Genomic DNA, 22,387 nt, shown 5'->3' on the forward strand with positions numbered 1-22,387 from the left:
TTTGCTCAGGACATCATGCATTCAAAAACAGCTTGACGCATCACTGCAAAATGGAACAAAATGCAGGTGTAAATCAAAATGTTAAAGTTACCAATATTTTAACTTGACATCACCTTAAAAAAACACAGTAACGTCTAGTAGCGCTAATGAAAATTAAAGAAAAAAAAGGATTAAATTTACTAAAATTAAGCTAAGATAGATTTTCAGAACCATCAAAACAAAAAAAAGAAAAGAAAAAAAAAACTCTATTAAATACAAAATATAATTAAATTAAAATACAATTTGCCACAAATCCATTTTAGTTTTTGTTAGTAACAATATCAAAAAACATGCTTTTGTATATATATTTTTTTTTTTGGTCTACTGAAAAAGGGCTGATTTAATCTAGACATGATTTTTCCCCAAAACTGGATGACATGCTTTCATTCTAAGGCACATAAAACACTGTAAGTCACATATCAGATCACAAACTAAACAAATCTCAGCCAATTGCAAACTGAAAAGTGGTCCAACCCTTCACCATTCATCACTCCGTAATTCACAGATGAGCATATTAATAATAGAAAACCATGAAGGCCGCAGACGAGGGGGGAAATCCTCCCACAAAGCTCTCTTTCTTTCACTTGACCAAGCAGTGGATATAGCGATGCTGTTGTGCACTTGAGAAACATCTAAATTTATCTGACACAGTAAATGGCGGGGCAGACGGCTCAGAGAGAGAGTGTGTGTGTGCTGACACAGGAGCACAGCTGTGATTCTCCTGACCTTTATGTCGCGTGGTGGGGTTGTCCCGCGTCCGCCGCTCTCTCCCGTGGGAAAGAAAGACATCTTTGCCTCGACAGAGCACTGGCTGGCCATCAACACCACATGCGAAGACACGCTCTCATAGCAAAGCAGTTCAGGATATTTAAGGACACATGAGAATGGATTATCACCCACTAATGAAGCATCTAACATCTGCCAGCCTTCAGTATCTCTTCTCAGAAAAAAGATATGACTCAGGAGGCAAAAGTCAGAGAAATGTGTCAGACTGATAAGCCAGCTTCTTAAAATGTGCAAAACATGGAAGGTAACCATGTGAATCCTCATTCACTAGCTCAAGGATGGATGGCCCCGCTCACCCTTGGCAAACTGATTATCGTCACGTGCCAACTGGTGATTCCTGCGAGAAGCAGAGGCAGGCCAAGGAAGTCCCCATCTGGCAGAAGAGAACCATGTCACACACCCACTGCCACCTGTGCCCATTCAACAGGACACTGATAGCAACAGACAAGCTGAGGATGACATAAGAGTGAAACAAAGAATAAAAGAATAAAAAAAGAATGAAACCCAGAGAGAAATAGATTGAACCCAAATGTATTGATACTAGGGCTGGGCAACGATTAATTGTGTTTAATCGTATCCAAAAAAAAAAATAGGGATGCACCGATACCGATACCAGTATCGGGTATCGGGCCCGATACCAAGCTCATGTACTTGTACTCGTACTCGTAAAAATACCCCGATACCAAAGACCGATACCTCACGCGACGTAACTGACAGAACTTTCCAGTGCACACAGAGACACCAGATGCAATGTCAGCCTCAGCAGTGTGGAAATATTTTCAAAATCAATGATGACGACCCACGCATGGCAATCTGCACGATTATTTCTGCATTAATATCCAGAGTAGGGCTGCACGTTTTCAAGTTTTTCATTAACCGTTAATACTCGGTTAACCATAGTGTGAGCGCTGCAACGTCGAGATACAGAGTTAATTTTTAAAACCTTTAATAACTGGTTGGACCCCATTTGAAACGAATTAATTTATAGAAATAAAACGCAGTGATAAGTACGCAGTTAAAGTAGGCACATTTCCATCACCATTCAAACTGAAATTGCCAATTGAAAATAGCCTACAGAAACAAGTCCATTTCGCAAAAACTCAGTGTCCGCAAATAAATATTTATGATCATCATCATTATTGTAACATTTTATTAGGCTGCATATGTAGACGCCTTTATCCAAAAAAGGAACAAAGCACAAATAAACACAATATTTTGACGCATATCCAGTGTTTGTGCTTAGTGTGGAGCGTGCACTGATGGCTGCGAGACGCCCATGTGAACACTTGCAGTTTCATTGCAGTTCTTTCAGTGGAAACAACTTAAAATACTCTTTGATTTCTGGTCATACAGAAAATAATAATACATTATTGACAAATACATTTATTTGCGTAAACTCACAATAACAAGAAAACGTTGTGCTTTAACAGCAGGCGCGCTTCATGAATCATGATCTCCGTGAACTGAAGCGCGAGAACTGAAACAGCCGCATTCGAATTTGTTCGTTTTAAATTGGACATTTAAAGCTTTAGCTTTAAATGTCCAATTTAAAACGAACAAATTCGAATCGAAAGCCAATATCTTCTGATGTAATTATGTAGCCTATAATTATGTATTTCTCTCTAAAGGTGGATCCGGGGATGGAGATTTGTTTTAGCAGAAACTGATTTAGAAAACAATAGTTTATTAACAAACAATTAATGTCTCGTTATTTTATATTATTTTATTATCAGACACATTTATTATATCTTATAAATCATCTATAAATCTCCTTTCTGTAGGCTAGTTACGGCTCTACTCATTCATTACTGCGGGAAAATATCATTTCCAGGTTCTAATTTGGCCTCAGAAAACCAGTAAAATCTTTTTTTTTTCATATTCATTTGCCAAATATTTTAAATGTTTAAATGGGCAAAAAAAATCAAACAAATATCTGAAAATTCGTCGATATGTAGCCTATCCTATATATTTTTGCGCAGCATTTGACGTAGTCCTACAGTTCAAATGAACATTTTGGTGTTCAACTTTGCGTTTTACAAAATAACCATTCATTTTTCGTTTTGCAATTAGGCCTATGGATTAAATAAGGGGAGACGAATGAACACAAAACAAGTACACTGACCGTTTGGACATAATACGAGGCAGAGTTCTTTTTTTTTTTAAATCATAAAAGATTAAGGAATAGCCTACTAGACAAAACCTCAAAGAAATGCCAAAATCAAGACCTCGGAGCAGAAATGAGGGAGAAACACAAAGAAACTCTGTGTCTTTGCCTGCCATTAATGCTTGGATGACACACGACGTCTCCTCACATAAATAATAATAGGCTAATGTTTAGTGCGGTGGTTGTGATATAGACCGTTGCCATTATTTTTGGAATGACTTATTGCGAAAGAAAAAAAATGCTTTAGTCGCATAACATCTTTAATAGAAACGCTGTCATTTCACAATATTTTTTTATCGACATTCAGAAGAAAAAAAACGCAAACGTTTTGTGCAAATGTATTGACGCCACAATTTTAAACGGTTAATCGGCTAACCGGTTTTAACCATTAACACCCCTAATCGAGAGGAGGTACAAAAGCCAGTATAATACAAGTAACTTGATAAAACATCTGAAATTTAAATACAAAAGTGAGCACGGTGAATTTGCCACTAGCAGTACTAGCACTCTGCAACAAACTTTGCAGCAAACCTTTTCAAGGCAAGAGAAAATGTCAAAAGATAACCCAAGAGCAATAAAAATAACAGAAATGCTTACCCAATTCATTGTTCTTGACAATAAACCACTCTAAATTTATTGGTTAAAGTTTGTTGTTAAAAAAATAAAGATGCTTATATGTTCATTAGTCTCATTGTGTTGTTCTTAGAAAATCAGGCATCGGTATCGGTATCGGCGAGTACCAGGAAAAAAATATCGGTACTCGTACTCGATCCTTAAAAAGTGGTATCGGTGCATCCCTAAAAAAAAAGATTGTCAGTAAAACATTGAACCTATGATTTTTTAAAAATATTTTTGAAAGAAGTCTCCTATGCTCACCAATGCTACCTTTGATCAAAAATACAGTAAAAAAATAAGTAATATTGGATTATTCAACACTATCTCACGACCAATTCGTACAAATTTGACGCATGATTCAAAAGTGGCTAATTCGTACTAATTCGTACGACCTCACTCGTACTAATTCGTACGATTTGTCTAAACCCACGTGATGGTTAGGTTTAGGGGCGGGGTAAGGGGTAGGTCATTCGTACGAATTCATACGAATTGGCCAATTCGTAAAATATGTACGATTTAGCAAAATCGTATTAATTCGTACGAGTGAGGTCGTATGAATTGTTACGAATTAGCCACTTTTCAATCATTCGTCGAATTCGTACGATTTGGTGGTGAGATCGGGTTGGATTATTACAATTTTCAGCAAATTTCAATTTTACAATTTTTTTTTAAAGCTGAATTTTCAGCATCATTACTCCAGTCTTCAGTGTCACATGGTCCTTCAGAAATCCTTCTAAAATGATGATTTGGTGGTCAAAAAACATTTCTTATTATTATAAATTTAGAAGACAGTTGTGCTGTTTAATGGTTTTGTGGAAATGTCACTTTTTATTTTTTGTTTAGGATTTTTTTTAATCCAATCAAACTGTGTATCTACAACCCTTTTATAAGCTGTTTTCACTTCTCTGTTTGCGGTCCGATCCTTTTAAACCGCTAAACTCCAGGAAAGTTTTCAGTCCAATTATCCAGTAAGCGAATGCAGTCAAACAATCAGTGCAAAACAGCGCTAATGTAAAAAAAGACAGGCTTTTTGTACATCAGAGATGGGAAAGACAACAGTGACTCACGGCCAGTTTTCAGAAATTATTCATTCCAGTGCGCGTTTAGCTTTAAAACACGAGCTCTGTCATGTTCTGTGATTGTTTCTGAAAAGCACGACTGAACGGAGTATGGCCAAGATGATACGCAAACTACGTTTCTCGGCTGGATAAAGTCAAGTTTTAATGGATGCGGATTGTAATGCAGGTAAAGACGAATGCAGAGACGTACAGGAGACGTACAGGAGTCCTGAAGAAAACGTAAACAAACTCTAAAAAGCTATATATTTTTTTTTTTACGTGTGTGCTTTGATGTGCATTCATTTATGAATGATATATGAACTTACATCATGTGATTATTAGGTATCCATTTAGAGTCTCCAAGTGTCCTTTTTTTGGAAATGTACCATAAATTTCCCACGAAAAAAGCTTGCAGAATATACAGTTTTGTGAAAATCATCCTTCGATCTGATTACTTTGCTGGATATAGCAAATGACATGACAAAATGAACGTGTAGTATTATGGATGCTTAATTTCACAATAAGTGAAATTTACTTGGAATTAAAAAATGGAATCGCCATGCCCCCATGTCACGTTCGTACGGCTTGCCAAGCGGAAAAAACATGCGTGTTGAAGTGCAACTTAGCTACAGCCATTCAAAAGATAGCATGGCAGAGAGGGAGAGAGCGAGAGACCTTGCGTATGTAAGACAGAGAGCATCCTGATTGGTCGATTGATAAAAATCGAGAATCGAATCGAGGATTTGGAGAATCCTAATAAAAATATATGCGAGGCAATCCTGTTATCATCAACGAGTCAGAAAGGGTTAAAGAAGGATTAAGCTTATCAGGGGTATTTCAATGAGTTGAGTAACTCCATATGATTTCCTTTGTAATTTTATGGCTGCCTTTCATCTTCACAGCGCGTACATCCCTGCGGAGACACTGAACTCCCTTCACACTTCCAGCACGTTCTTTCACAATAATGAGCTCAAGTATATTATTTATGTTCACGCACACCACACCCACATATTATAAATCAAGCACGTGGCTTTTCTCAAGGAGCAAAAAAGCCGTACATGGGATGAAGAAAAAAAAAAAACAGCAGGCTTAACTTGAGCACGACATACAATGGTACTCATACAAACACATTTAAACGTGTGAATTTTTAGCTTTTAGGATTTGCCACGGAGTTATTCTAACCAATAAAAAACATTTTAAGAAGCTCTTACCCACTTCATTCAGAAAGAAAGAATGGGGGCTTGTAAACTGAATCCTTTTTGCGGGTACCACTAAATGAGAAACATGAAATATGAGCTTCTCCTCGAACAGTTTACTGCTCTGCCTTGAATAAAATAATAATAGTATTATTATTTTTATTTTGTTTTGAGTTAAATTACTGAATAGATGGTGATTCATTCACAAATCAGACATTGCTACTTTTCTCATGAAAATCAGATTTTAAACAGTCCAGTAAAAGTTAAATGTGTATTAGATTAACACTAACAGTATTTGTAGATATAAGTAAATAAATAACCAATATATTTTTATGTTTTTAAAAAAAGTCTCTTAGCTCACCAAGGCTGCAATTATGTGATTGAAAATATAGTACACAGTAATGTTGTAGTATATTACTTCAGATTAAAATATGTTTTTCTATTTGAATGTATTTAGAATATAATTTATTCTTGTGATGCCAAATTTTATAGTGCAGTCTTCAGTGTCACATGATCCTTCATAAATCATTCTAATATGCTGATTTGGTGTTGAAGAAACATTTTTAATTGTGCTCCTTAAAAAAAAATCTTTTTTTTTAATCGAAAACATTTGTAACAATATACTGTCCATTTTGATCAATTTAATGCATCCGTGCATAATAGCATTCATTTCTTTCATATCTGTTGACAAGACTGTACACACTAATAAATCATGAATCTATATCTATGCATTTTAGCACTTGTTGATACCACTCAATTCCACATTTTTTTTATTTAGATTTCTGATAGAAATCAGAAAAGTATGTGAAAAGTAAACGGGTTGAACGTAACAGTGGCAGTCCACTCAGAGAGACTGGAACTAATGCAAAAGACAGGTGGCACCAAACTTAAGAAAGGACACGTAAGTAACTTCACCCCTGGTCACGAACCCCTTCCTGTCAGCTGCTCTGCCCTCTCGATCGGTTCAAGTCTCGAAAACCACCTCCAAGTCCTTCAAATCAGGAATCAAATCTCTATAACTCCTCTTCCTGACAACATAATGTCACACCACATCCATTAAAGATGCAATCCATCACTGAAGCAACTGACAGGACACTTGCGGTATAAAGACAGCAGGTGCCATCACAGAAGAAGAGTCCATTTGGGTGGTCATGGGGTACAAAAGCCCAATCTTGTCAGATTAATCATCGAAAAATATAAAGAAATTCGAAAAATAATGCACCCATGTATCAGACAATAAAAGCAATTATGGGTTTAAAAATAGACGATGACGGAGAAAGAAAAAATCACTTTTGTAAATTTAACAAGGATAAATTGTATTAATTACATTGACATTGCATTGTCTTTTTACATTTGATTATTCAATGTCTGTACCTGAATACAGTTAGATGTACCTAAAAAAACAAACACTTTTCTCTATTGTATTTATCAACGCTTGTAATTTGTTTATTATTTTCTAAATCAAAAATCACCACAATCATAAATCATCGAAATCACCCAAGAATGATTCATTCTTTCCAAATAGAGCTATTCAAATCTGGTGAAACTGTTTTCATATCGCCGAAAAACGAAATATCGCAATGTCTGTTTATTTAAATATCGTGCAGCATTAAATTAGTGTTAAATACAAACATTGAGTGTAATTATTATATCTGAAAATGCATAGCAGTTGAATATATTAGTTTAGGCTCTGTTGTTGATTTTAACTTCTTATATTATAGCAATATACCAAGTTCACTGTATGGATCTTAGCATTAGTTGTGAGAGATATTTTTTCCTTAAGAAAATCAAACTATTGGAAGATATCACTCTGAAAAATCAGCACTGTAAAAATTATTGTGATTTTAACAGTGAAAAACTGTTAATTGGTTAACAGAACCTTTCCTTACTAATTACGGTAAATAACTGTAATAGATCTAATGGTAATTTTACTGTAAAATACCGTTAATTTGACAGTTTTTAGAGTGAAATTTACAGTTTAATTTACAGTGAAAAAACGTAAATTGATATTCCCACAATTCCCTGCGTGATATTTCGCATTTGATGTATTTTTGTTGAAATAACTTGTTTCTTCATTCCGTAGTTTGCTTAGTCTTTTTCTAATCAGTTATGTAAATTAGGGTTTCTTGATTTAATGTCGTTAAATTAATGTTTATTGCCTTTTTAAAATTTGATGTGTGTTACCATGATGGTGTTTAATGTTTGAGTGAATGACACTGTGCAGCTTCTAAACATTAACATTAAGTTATTATTAAGTTAATATTAAGTTATAATCACTGCTGTGATTGTTGGTTGTAACAGATATTAATACTTCAAATGATTGATAATTTAACATTATATCAGATAATGAAATATGATTTATTTCTGTAAATTTTAAGTTTAGTCTGTAAGATCTCGCTACCGTATTTTATACGATAAATTTCAGGCAGCCACAGCTGCCGGTATTTTACCGTAAATTGAACACATTTTTTTTTTTACAGTGAGCTATTGGCTGAGACATTTAGTATCAGTGCATCTCTCTATTTTATTTTTATTACAGATAATAGTGAGATCTTTTCAAATGTATCTATTTTGTATTTTATAATATTTCACTGTTTTTCAGCTGAAATTAGATTAAGATATATAGTTGTCTTTGTCTTTTAGAATGGGAAATGTCATATCTGCGAGTCCATGGCATCAACAAGTTTAAAACCACCCACATTAATGACCTGAGCCACATCTCCATTCAGCTGCCACAAAGTAGTGTGTGTACTCAGACCGATGGTGCCATACTATGCCAGCTCTGCCAACTAGCAGTGAGGACACCCACAGCGGCGGAAGGAGAACATTCGTCATTCCTGCCACGTAACCTGGACTAAGAAGACTCTGACATGCTGTGGACACGCCAGGCCCCCGGAGCGCTCCAAAAGAAAAGCGTAGTATTCGTGCTGATTTTTATGAATGAGTGTCGAGTGCCGTAGATGAATCACGACTTCTGTTTGACGGCGCTAGCCAGGAGGCAGCAGCCAGATCCACACACAACGTATGCCTACATTCACTGGCTCATACAAAGCCACCAGACAAGACACACAAACACACAGGGAAAATGCGTAGGGTGGAGATATGGCTGTATGGAGTGTGTGGGTGCGTATCTGTGTAGATTCTGCAGTCGAGTCTTTGAACGTGACCGCAACTTACTAAAAAGAAATCCCACGATTCTCTTCTCTGTACTGAAAAAGAAAAAGAAAAAAAATCACAAACCCTGGAGCAAACATTTCTGCTACATGTTTAACAGTCTATAAATTCAGAACCACGACTATGTATATAAGCCAATAAATATGTGGAAACTCATGAATGTATGGATTGTTGTTTTACTACTCCACTGCTGCTTTAATCACATGGCAGCTGCCATGGAAACAAACGGCTTAGTTGTTCACACTCACACATCGGTACACATGTGTCACTTTTAAGCTGCACCATAACTCATATTAATAAATGAGACTACAGTTTGCATTCACGTACCATAATAGAGCATGTCATTAACAAAAGCAAAGACACGGGCTTGATTTCCAGGTGTTAAATCTTAAATCCAATGCAAGTCATTTTAGATAACATACATAAATCATTACATAATTCCTTTTAAGTCTATTCCCATTCCATCACATATTTCTATTATTGTGAGGGTTTTTTCAGCAGTTGAGCTTTATAACCATTCACAGACCAGATCATAATCATTTAATCAGTAAAGACAACTAGTCTTAAGGTTAATATACTATACTACATAACATCTTGATTTTCAGTGTTGACGAGTCAATGCTAATTGTAAAAAGTAAGAGCCAGACTGCAGATTTTTTGCCAGTTGGAGTTGATAGAGGACATCAAACATGCTATACCACACAATATTAAACCAAATAATGAACAATTATGGGTTTTGTGGTCTACAACGTCCAGCAGAATCCAGTAAAACTGAGCAGGAAAAGCACTTGTGACCAAATTGATTTTGTTGCCTTTAAATGAGTCCAGTTTGGATCACAGCAGAATTTGGAAAAAGATCTGATCAGATTACTGAAGGGGACTTTTTAATGGCTAGAAAGAAGAAAAAAAAAAACATGTTTGTGGCCAGAGAAGGACAGTAAACCAATTAATTTCCAGAGATGGAAATGGAAGAAGAGCCATTTTGTAGATTTCTTCACAAAGAGCTTTAGAAAAACATTAGACAAGTAAAACCTCCCACACATGTCTGGGCAAGGCCAGTGATTACACACAACACAACCTACAGGGATATGACACAGGACACGACATCCTCCTTACAAAAAAAAAAACGGACACCCCTCCTCGGCACCCCCAGGTTGAGTCGTGCTTTTCCTTTATCCTCCTGATATGCATTTGCAAAAGTCCATTGAAATAGCACAAACACATCCTGGTCTTCCCAAAGCATTATGTATCTGTTTCTATCATTACAGCAGGGAAGACAGCACGGAAAACACTTTAAAGAGGATTTCAAAATTTTCAAACATCCAGAGCAGCTGCGAAACTATGGAAGTCTTCATCTCAGAGCCAAACTTCTCCGCTTGGTAAACCAGCCTCGTACTAAAAGTTTCAACAGACAGTAGACAAACACAGGATCTAAAATGAACTTTTTGCAAATGGAGTTACAAATGGAGGATTTAAAGTGGTGATGAACTGAGAAATCAAATTTTCCTTGAGCTTTTGACATCTAAGAGCTCATCATATTATAAGAATATGAACTGAAAACGTCCTTGTTAGTCCAATAACAGCTTTTATTGACACCAGACTCAGCAAACGAGTCGACTCGTTTTTCAAAGTGGGGAACTATGACGTCAAAGAGGATAAAACACCACCCCTGCAGAAGAAGAGCAACGCCTACTTCAACACGGCCGATTCGCTCATTACACGCATAGCTAAATAACATAGATGCCTACCTCGTGATGACAAACCGGGTTGAGAGTGAAACTCAATATAATATGCAAAACTGTTATCCACTCACAGCAGTGGGCGTTTACTTCCAAGTCTTCAGTGCGAGACGCCCATAAAAACTGAGCTTTTTTAAGCTGGGCTCAAAACTAGGGTACAAAATAACCTATTACTTATTCATTTTGATGTTTTTTAATGTAAAAACCAAGCGAAAGTCTTAAGTTGACCTCAGACAACAATATAAAAAAATTAAAAACCCAGTTCATGACCCCTTTAAACAAAAACAGAAACATTAGGTATAAATTTAAGATTATGTATTTTCCATTCACACTGAGAGACTAAAAGAGATTTCAAAAGACGAAAAGAGATTGATAAACAGACAAGCGAAGCGAACGCGTTTATCGATCGCAAACAAACTAAACTGAAAGACAAACGATAGGTAAATAGATATGCTATAGAAAGACAGACAGAGATTGGACTAGACTAAAACACTGAGCGCTCATGACTGAACATTGAGCACTGTTCTGTGAAAGAGGGTCAGTTTAGCCTTCATTAGATGCCACTATCTGAGCTGATCTGTGCTTTACACAGGAAATCTGCGATTTGCGCATTATGTGCCACAGCTGAGGAATGCGAAAAATCCCAGGTATGCAAGCCATAGACTAGAGGATGCAAAATGGTTTGATCAGACTTCGGGACAACAACACTGTTGTTTGGGGTCGTTTCGCAGCCCATGAATCCCAGGGGGTTCAAACCCACGCTCAGACCCCATTATCCAACAATCCTCTCCCCCTCCCCTCTCTGGTCTGGGGTATGCAAGCATGTTTTTCAGCGGGAAGACGTGCTTGTCTGGATCATTGGAGTCCAGACCACTGAGTAGGTGAGGTCACAAACCCTGAACACACACACACACACACAGTGCACAAACACAAAATGTCAGCAAGGCCACAAGTGAGCAAACAATTGGATGGGTCACTACTAGAGTAACAGGCAGACGGTGGTTGGGCCAGGAGTGTAAACAGTGCGGAGAGTTATCTAACGGCTAGAGCTGTTAACAGCCCGTGCACGATAAGAGCCCTGGAAGAGAGTGGGGAGGAAATGGCAGTAAAAATGTTGAGATGGGGCCGTAAAGAAAAAAAAGCAGACAAAATAAGTGGGAAGGGAGGAGAGGTTGGCGGACAGGAGGGAGGAGATTAAGGAGGGCTGACGGTTCGCTCCCCCTCACTGAAGAGTCTTGTTTTTGTGCTTGTAAACTTGACATTTCTCATCAACACTTTGCCTCTCGCAGACACGAGGACGTCCGTTGCATGCCTCCCCTCAACAGACCCCTTCCTATTCCCACCATCAACCGAACTGGCATTGCAAAATGTCTCCGGAGATAAAGAGCAGAGACACATTGAAACAAAAACAATCTGTTAGTACACAATTCATACCTAAAGCCACCACCGGGGGCTCCGTTTAGACTAGAACAACATTTTAAGGCTATTTTCATGACAAGAATAGGGTAAAAATGTGTAAAAAAAAAAGTACATATACAAGTACATTAACATTTAAAAAGGAGATCATGGATAAACAAGTTTAAATAATTCATTTGTTATTATTTTTATTTAATTAAATAGTATACTTGTAAAACATATTACAGACCTGCTCTAAAATAAATAGTGGCATCAGTCTGACTCTGAGACCACTTGTGTTAAATGCTTCTTCTTTGCATCCAAATCAGATGTTACTTTATAATTTCTTTAACATTTCTCAATTCTAAACCTTAAAAAAATGGTGGTCCTAGAATTTCAGACCAACAGATATGTGTGTGATTGGCTACATAGATCAGCTCTTCAAAAACATGTTGTAAATGCACTTTACAAAGCACTTACACAAATATACGGAACATATCGAACATACGGTACTCGGTACTATGTTAATCAGATAGTGGTGATCAAACAAAAATGTACAATAGAGATGATTAAACAAACCAAACAATACATACAAAAATTAGCGCTGTCAAACAATTAATCGCGATTAATCGCTTCCAAAATAAAAGTTTGTGTTTACACAATATATGTGGGTGCACTGCACTGTGTATAATTATTTTACATATATATATATATAAATACACACACATGCTTGTATATATTTAAGAAATATTTTCATGTATATAGATTTATATATAATTTATATTATATATAAATATCAATGTTTTATATATAAATAATATTTTTTTCTTAAATATACACGCATATATGTGTGTATTTATATATATATATATATATATATATATATATACACAAAAAAATTATACACAGTGCACCGACATATATTATGTAAACACAAACTTTTATTTTGGATGCGATTAATCGTTTGACAGCCCTAATGAAAATGTATAGGCTAACTGAATGTGGGGGTATGGGCTAAGATAGAGGTACAGTCAGCTAGTATGCAGATTGGTTAGCTTGCGAAATGTAAGAAAAAAACAAATACACACTAAATACACCGTTTAAAAAACTATATACGCTAAATAATTTTGTTCATCGGGTAGCGGTAATTCAACATTAGCTTTGGTTACACAGTTGAGAACATTAACTTTGGAATATAATACATTAATGGTCAAAATAATTGACATGCCATACATGCAAAATCAATTTTAGTGGAGTTTCTAAGTGTACGAGCACCCATTAAAAGTTCCTCCAGCCAATGGAATTGCTTTGTGTACTGTAACTCAGATTGAATCGTTCATGACATCAGATATTAACTCAACAGCCATTCACAACCCTTTTGGATAAATGTATTCCTGAAATACATTTCTCTATCACCAGAGATAGATTATTAGAGCACACGCAGGTTAACAAACATTCATATCTAGGTAGCGTGAAGACAAACAATGGAAAGGCATTACAAATGGAAAGTCCATGAACTCGGATGCATACACAGAAGTGACGGTAACAAGTGCAAGCAAGAACAGGCAAGGAATGATTTAATGGTCTTACATTTCAGAAAAAAAAGCAAACAATAGTGCTGTTGTGGACACCCTCGTCTCATAACAAACAGGCAGAGTCTCGCGCACATACGCAGGAGCTGATCGACGATTGGTCGCTGACAGCAACTCTTGGTGCAGTAATTAGAGAGAGAGGACTGATCCAAATTGACTACAAAACCACTGTGTGCCCTTGAAGAAACATCTGTGCACAAGAAAAACAAGGCAATTATGCCAAGGGGTGGAAAAGACTATCCTCCAGACGGCTGCACCGAGTGACACTGAGAGTTTGTGCCAATACTAAAGACTTAGTTATGATTAAAAGTTCTCTGTTGCCGTGTCTCAATTCACCGACTTATTCTATGCCCTAAAGTATGTACTGGTTTTGTGAAGAAAGATTTATAATTAACATTTAGAAAAAGTTATTACTGTAACATTATTATTTTTATAACATCCTTGTGTGAATTGTTAATTTTAACCTTCAATATTATAGTATTGTACCAGCTGAGGATACATACCCTAATTAATAGTTATCGAATTGAAATTTGCATCGATACCCAACCCTGGTTAAGACGCCCCTCAGTTCCCCTGTACACTGTAAAAAAAAAATATTTTCATGATTTGTAATCAAAACTTTTTTTCTTTTGTGAAATCAACTTAGATAATTTATGTAGTTCAGATAACATAATATTTTAAGTTTCTGTTGGTTAAATCAATCAACTCAATTTTTCCATTTCAATGAACTTAAAATTAATTAAGGTTACTTATTTTTTTAAGTTAAACCAACAATATTTTTTTTACAGAGTATATCCTTGCCGTGACCTTTCTTTAAGTTTAATCATTCTCACTAACATTTGTGCCTCAAGAACACCGCAAGCTACCGACAGCTCATAAAGCGTAGGAAAATGCTGGGGTGTGATTTTCATAGACAAATTGTTGATTCCTTTGAAGCTCCATGTGGAAACACTGACGGGAAGTGTACACAATCGGACAGGTGGCAGCCCACTGCTTGTTCCAGTAAGTTCTTTGGAGAACATAGATCAATCAGTCGGACCATTAGTAGGTCATATCTGCTGTGACTACCAGTCGTTGTCTTTGTTTGAGTGTTTGAGCCTTGGATACAGGTGACTCACGCCTCCCCACCTCTGCAAAGGCGAAAACATGGCTTTCAGACACAAGATTACCATACTGAACAGGTGTGCAGGGGAGCAAGTGCTGACACGATGTGGGCGGGAATGCCGGGAAGAGACTGTATCAGCAGTGCAGAGGGGAGTCGCTGAAAAAAAAGGACACTCACAAACAGAGTCGCCCTCTGATGTGGATCAAACCTCCTGGTAGGGTCGAAGCACGTCACCTCCATACCTTCCTCAAACGTGTCGTCCTCAGGATTGTCGGATTCAAAGAATCCCAAGATCAACAATAAACATTCAGGCTGTAACGGAGCGCGTTTGTGAGGAGAGTTGATTTCCTCTGTTTGTTTTCAAGCGGAGGGAAAGAGGAGGGAGGGCGGCTCTGCGACTGCCTCTCTGAGCCTGGGACTTGCACGGTCTGCAGGTCTCTTGAAGGCCAGGGGTGGAGGTTGCTGTAGTGTTCTCATCCATTATGCTTTTCCCACCATTCTTGTGTGCTTGGGAGAGGAAGAGGGAGCAAACACTCATAAGGGGTAGTTCACTTTCCCAGGCATTCCCAGTCAGATGTAAGGGACACACTGGCATTCATATTTACTGATCTCATGACAACAGAGATAAGAAATTGTAGATATTTTGGCCTCAGCCAGGTGATTCTCACATTCTATCAATCCCATCCACACCAAAAAAAAATAAAAAAATAAATTGTGTTTGGGGCATTGGTACTATTGAAGTATCTAGCCAAATCATCATCCTAATTCAAGCCCATTAATTCCTTGCAGTAAACAGAGCAGTTTTGAATCTACACACAAGAGAATTCATCACAAAAAAAACATGAAATTAATCTTTTTTTCTTTTTTTTTTAGAAATAAGAGATCAACTGATGTGAATTTTAATAGTTTTTGATGTCAATAGCAAATGATATACACACTTGAAGCAACTCACACTTTCCTAAAAAAAAAAATACATTGAAAAAGTACATTATTCTTTAAAAATGTGTTTAGGAACACTGTTATTGGTCCAAGTGGATGACCAATATGGATTTTCAGATAGTCAACGTCTGATGTAAACAAACTTTCTGAAATAAAAATATATATTTTACATAACAGTTCCTCAATTCACCAAACAAATGCTGAAAACAGAAACACTTAACTATCTACTGACAATATACATGTCAGTAAAATGTCTCCAAAAAACCCCTCAAAAACCTTAAATAAAAAGAAAAATAACTATTCTGACTGATATATCGGTTTAACAATACTGCACAAAAAGCCATAGAAAAGCTTCAAACCAACCACACAATAGATCTAAAATAAACTGAAAGGATGTGCAATTGTCAAAGAATTTTCACTTGAAACTTGATCATTAGTATTTAAGTACAAAATGCATTATTTAACAAACTTCAACAGCAAACAATCCACAAAGAAAATGGGGATTTCAAGAGTGTAGTAACAACTTAGGGTCCAAAAAGCAATTTTTTCTGGACAATTATCCAATGAATAAAGGTAATTATTATCCTGCACAATTTATATGAAGAGCTCCTTACAAAACATCACCTCAGGTCACAGAAAACCTTGTTTTGTTTTAGGACTCTCTTGTCTTCAGCAACTGTCAAAGCCTTTGATGAATTGGGAGACAGTCTAGTCATAACTCTCTCAACACAACATAGATTACACTAACCAAATATTTACCTGACAAGATCCTGCCAGAGAGGCAGACCTCCAGTTCCCAAGCAAAGTAAACAGCATCTCTCTATCAGTTTAGCTAAACTCAGCTTTATCTTAAGCAAACCAAGCCATATTCAGTTTCACAATTAATTTCACTATTCATTCAAATCCCATGTGAAGGAATGATAATGAAATGCCAGGAGATGTGAATCCATCAGAAAAAAAACCTGAAATAAATCAAACATTCGCAATATCAGATGCGGTCGGCAAGTTCTTACCCTTCTGGCAGTGGTTGGAGGTCCAGCAGCGGTAGCTGTAGATGTCATTGAAGCTGGTCTTAATGCACTGCTCTCTGTCCTCCATGATACCTGGACAAACATCACCGCATTCTTTGGACTGCTTGTTCCCAGCGATGTAGTTGTTAAACTCTGCATCCATGATGAGCGACCAGTCCACCGAGTCCAAGTAACACAGCTCCGGGTTCTTCTCGATTCTGATGGCCCCTCTGGTGATGTTCCTCAGGTTATGGAGGCCGATATCTTTCAGGCTGGTCATTTCGAAAATGACCAGGGCGTAGTTGTAGAAAAGGTTGCGTCCTCGGATGACGTTGAGGTTGGGGAAGAGCGTGCTGAGGCTGTCCAGGCCGGAGACACGGAACAAGAGAAGGTAGTCGGTGACCATGGTCAGCTTGGGGAAGGACAGGGAGCGAAAGTGTTCCTGGTTGAGGTTGTTATTCTTGTCTCCAATGAGAAGGATCTGCAGGTAGCCTTCCACCACCGTGCAGTTGTCCAGCTTCTTGAACTCACTGATGTCATTGCGGATGTCGATGTGAGGACCACACACTGGAAAGGAGAGGGGAAAAAAATTATCAAAACTGAACCTTGTACCTCACATTTAATATTATATTATTGATAATATATTCATTTCTTTGCTCATAGAAATAAAAATGGTGACGTCAAAAGATAATGCAAAATTGAAACGCATGAATGAATCCCCATAACATCAACAACATGAACTTATAAAATAGGTGCATTTTCCTTATATGGCGACCAATATGATCATGCGTAATGCTTTGAAGAGCTAAAGACTTACATTAAGCAAACCTTCAAATGGTCTATATACGACCCCAACAATGGATTAAGTAATTATTGTACAAAAATAAACATTTTTAATCATACAAACAATATATCTTTTTTTTGTTTACTTCTCATCTATTAATTAATGCTGTGTTTTTGCAGATATAAAGTACTTTTGTATCCATATACAACACAATTCCTCAAGTACACCATTAGCTTGCATATGAAATATTATTTTTTATGATACATAGCATTTATGCTCTAGTACTAGGTCTTTTCAGATTTATGCCGGATTTTTTTTTTTTTTTGGACACATGAAGAAAATATATTTAGTTTTTTTTCACATTTCCCATTCATTTCAACGTATTGACCCCAAAGACCAGAAGTGTAAACATTTTTATTTACAAGTGTAAACATTTTTATTTAATCAAGCCCATTTTTTGTGTGTATAGATATAGATAATGTATGAAAAGTCAAAAAATCTTATTCCACTGAGATGAAGGGAACCTTTTTTTATTAAGTAAAAGTCGATTGGGGTCGTATAGACCCCATGACCCGATTGAGGGTTAAGCAAATCCCAAGATGTTAAACAGTAGCATGAACCTAACAAAAGGTACAACATGAATTACAAATCAAATGTATGGTGTCCTAGAAGGGGAAAGAGATCAGCAGAAGAATAGTCTTGACAAATGAGCTCCTTTAGCTAAACCTTTTATGTTCTTAGAGAGGCTTAGGTCACCAACTCTGATAAAGACAATATCACAGGGCCTCTATGAAACAAATGGAAATGTTTCGCCCTGCCACGTGAAAAAAAACCAACCACAACACGGCCATGGCTGCCAGAACGCATGGTCCCACGCAGAAACAACCTTATCAATCTCTCTTTACAACCCCAATCTAAATAGCCCACTGCGAGACGCAGAAGATGGTGACCTTTTGAGTAATGCAGAAAGGTCAAAATTTCAACAACCTCAGATTGCCTACTGTGCATTATTCTGACAGGAGTGGAAGCCGCTTTTCCTGACACGAATTTCCTGTGAAAATGACATGCTTCATGAATCTAAATTGCATTTGAGATTTGGTGTGCCAAAAATAGCAAGAGTGTTGTTTAAAAAAGATCTTTATTTGCTCCTCCTGATAGTGTATTACGCTCATCTAAATTTAGAACAGAAATGATTGCTCCACAGAAAAAAAAAATAGCATTTGCTTTCCCGTATCATCGCAAATGCCCCAGGGCTGCATTTGGGAGTCATGGAGCTGCATGTCTCCTTTGTTTCATTGCGGCATTTTTTTTTCTCCTTCACAATCCCGGGAGAGGGAGGAGAGCCGGAGTGACTCACACAAAGACTAATTTGTTTGTTGATAAAGAGAAACTTTAGTCCTCAGTTCCGGTTGGACCCATTAATAAATTCAGGCGGTCTGGAAAGACATAAAGAGGGAGACACAGAGTGGGAAAGAGACAAAGACATGGTGTCTGTCAGTTACACCAAAGTAGAACTAGTTTTTATGCAGTGACACAAAACACCTGACAGCATGTCAAAACGGCTCAAAGGTTAACAGCTAAAAGGATATTTGAATTGTAAAACACACACCTAAAAAAACATGTAACGTGTTGAAAAGTCTCATGCCTCCTAAAACTGCCACACAAGAAGCGTGAAGACAACAACATTCTAATCTGAAAGATGAAGCCTACCCGGAAGTGCGATAAACTGCAATACATCTCAAATCCGCTAGAGGCCGGTCCCAAAAGGGAGCAAATATCTATAGACGTCATGTTATAATATCCATTTTCACAGCATAAATTCATATGTTTACAGTTTGGTCCCATGGACTTTTATTGTAATCTTCAATATGTTCCGCGTGCCTGACAACTGTAAGGAGGGTGAATTTTTTTCTAACTCGTTATCATATTTAGATATAAAACGTATGACAAATAAGGGCGGTTCAATTTGATTGACAGCTGATAACGGGCTGCGCCGAGAGAATTTGACGTCTCGGCCATGATCTGACACAACACATCATACCACCTCTGTATCCTTTCTGAAACTTTTGTATTTTGTATTTTCCAAGATTTTTCAGTATGGCGCCGCCCATAAACAGCCTCAAACCTGTTCTTCAGAGAGTCTATGGGGGACGTCACAGATGCTTTGTCCATATTTTTTACAGTCTAGGGAAGCCAACTGACAAACATGCCCACCAGTTGACCTCCACAATGAATTATCCAGGATGATCCAAGGCCAAAGAGCTCACCCAGTTCCTATTCCCTTTCCAAAGATCCGGCTGTTCCGTAAACACAGCCAGTCAGAGAGACCTTCTCAACTCTTGTCATGTTGGTGTTGCTTTCAACAAGTCCGATTTTACAGCTAAAGGATCCAGTGCAACCGGTCTGCACCCAAAGCTCAGTTTCTTTCTAAAAGGAGGACTACATGTTTTCAAAGATTATCCTACAGAAATATCGACTTCTTGTTGTTCCCCAGTCGTCAAAAACACAAGTGAAACTCACTCATTGGCCGCAAGATATATCATGGTTGAACTAAACTCATATTGTGTAAAGTGCTACCCTGGGATATATTATGTAAATGTATGTTTGAAATGGTCACAAAATCTTATTCCATTTTTTTAAGAGAAAGAAACATAATACAAAGGAAAGCTTCCGCATCCTTCCCACATGACCTCACAAGTGAGCAGCAGTGTTAAGGTTCTCAAATCATTTTCCCTAAGAGGATTGTGCTCAGCTCTGCGTCCAGCTATAATCATCAGGAATCAGTCCATATTATCTGGCCAATCCTCCCTGAGGTCATGAGCTCAACTCTTATTCATGTCACCTGCAATTGTTGTCTTACCAGCAAAACTCAACTGTAGTGGTCGACCGATATTGAGTTTTTTCAAGGGTTTCCGTTCACACCGCCAGCGACTTGTCGCTTGTGGGTGTTTGTAGTGCTGTCGCTCTAATGTTATTGGTAGACTGCACATCAGGCCATATCTATACAAAATACCATCACGAGTGATATATAGGCTACAACTATATCATTTTAATTTGACGAGGAATTAGGCTCAAAAGAATGAAAAGTAAGTGTTTTTAGGATATTACCACAGTGTTCAGTGGATTAAATCCTTTTCTAAATTAACAATCAATCAATCAACTAATTAAACTCACTCATACTGTCATAAATCACTAAAACATTATTCGAATTTGACAAATAATACATTTTCTTGTCCCTAATCATCAACATAATGCAGAGGAAACTGTAAAATGAACTGCAGCAGTGCTAAACTTCCATCGTAAAATTATAAACGTATGAATTAAACATTTTCTATTCAGTTTTTTTTTCCATGCATCATTTTATTATATCCATGGTACGGTCAAATCATATAAAACAGTGAAATCGCTTCTGTCTTGCCTTCACTCAAGACGGTGACGTGAGCGCCACTGAAAGTCAAGATCCTATTGGTTGTTGCTCACGAAAATCGCTTTTCGTTTGAATAAAGTTTAAATTTCTGAACTTTCGTCACATTCTGTCTCCCACATTCTGTCTCCAACGGTCACCGTATCTCATGTCGGCGGAAGTCTCCAGTGCTCCATTGAAATGACACTTTGTCGCTGCGTGTCGCTAGCGAGTTTGTGTTTCACGCGTCTCCAGTGGCATCTGAACATCTGTCCGCATCCGATTCGCACATACCGACTGCAATATACAGAATTTACTAATTCATGCAGACTACAAATGCACACTTGCAGTCTACAAGGTTTATTAGATATTCAAAAGATTAAAAGTCCGCCCCGTTGTCAAAATAAAAGCCCCCCATACGACACATGGACCAAACAGAAAAACTAGATGTCGATAATTAAAAAAATACCAGCACTATTCAACTGCAAAACACAAATGCTTACAGTGCTTGTCTTTAACTAGGATCAAACAGTAACCCAGGAGAGTCATTCATTCACTGTGGTTTTCACACCACACTGCAAACATACTGGTCTGAAATCCAACTCTTGCTGTTAACATTTGATAACCTTTTGCTGGCCTTCCACAGGAATCTCTGTACCTCTTGGATAGACGAGGGAAAAACAAGACTTATCTATAGCCTTTCTTACTGGCTTCACCAATCACTTGTCCATCTATCAGATCTTATTTCTAAATGAGAAAAGAACACAGCAATTTATTTGAAACCAAAAGCCCCACACTACAGTAAGTCCTAATTGCAGCTGTTAAAGTGACCCAAAGAAAATGACCACCCTTGTGGGACCGATTAATATCTTCAAGAGATTATCAAAGGTTACTGAAACCACTTTGAGTAATCGTTCTCGGAAAACAACACTAATTTAGCGGGTTTCCCGCACTTGAGCTGTTATCTGGTGAAGCATTGTCGGGCGACATAAAACTTTTCCTGGTTTTAAATTTGTCACACACAAGATTAGTAGGCAATTCCACTAAATTAAAAGTGAGCATCACTTTGCAAAAAAACTGAAGCGAGAAGGGTGCATGTTACATACGGTCTCATGTGACTGTTTGGAAGAGTCATTGACAAATAAAGCATCAAAAAAGGTGTTTTTGAAAATATCTTTATCATTATAAATGTCTTTACTATCAATTGTGATGCTTGAGAATTTTTTCCCAAACTTTTGAATATTTAAGACAAAATGACTTCTTAAAAGTGACCATAACATGTACTCTTCACTAACAGGCCCTTCGTGAAAGGATTCATTAACTAACTTTCATTAAGACCCTTTGAGTAGCGTCACCTTCTTGCAACACCCTTAAAGGGCGCAAAAAGG

At 37.3% G+C, this 22,387-nt stretch overlaps 1 protein-coding gene across 2 annotated transcripts in view; it reads right to left on the reverse strand.

Annotated features, from left to right (window-relative positions):
* The window catches only part of igf1ra (insulin-like growth factor 1a receptor), a 100,906-nt gene that overhangs the window by 70,014 nt on the left and 8,505 nt on the right, over positions 1-22,387 (reverse strand). For both annotated transcript variants that reach the window (XM_089116448.1, XM_039684296.2), the window contains one exon: positions 16,816-17,379. In XM_089116448.1, coding sequence (XP_088972574.1) covers positions 16,816-17,379 — 564 coding nt within the window. The remainder of the gene's footprint in view (positions 1-16,815; positions 17,380-22,387) is intronic.

Source organism: Pimephales promelas, chromosome 10, assembly GCF_988280905.1.
Source record: "Pimephales promelas chromosome 10, fPimPro1.hap1.1, whole genome shotgun sequence".
In the NCBI taxonomy this organism is placed as follows: Eukaryota; Metazoa; Chordata; class Actinopteri; order Cypriniformes; family Leuciscidae; genus Pimephales; species Pimephales promelas.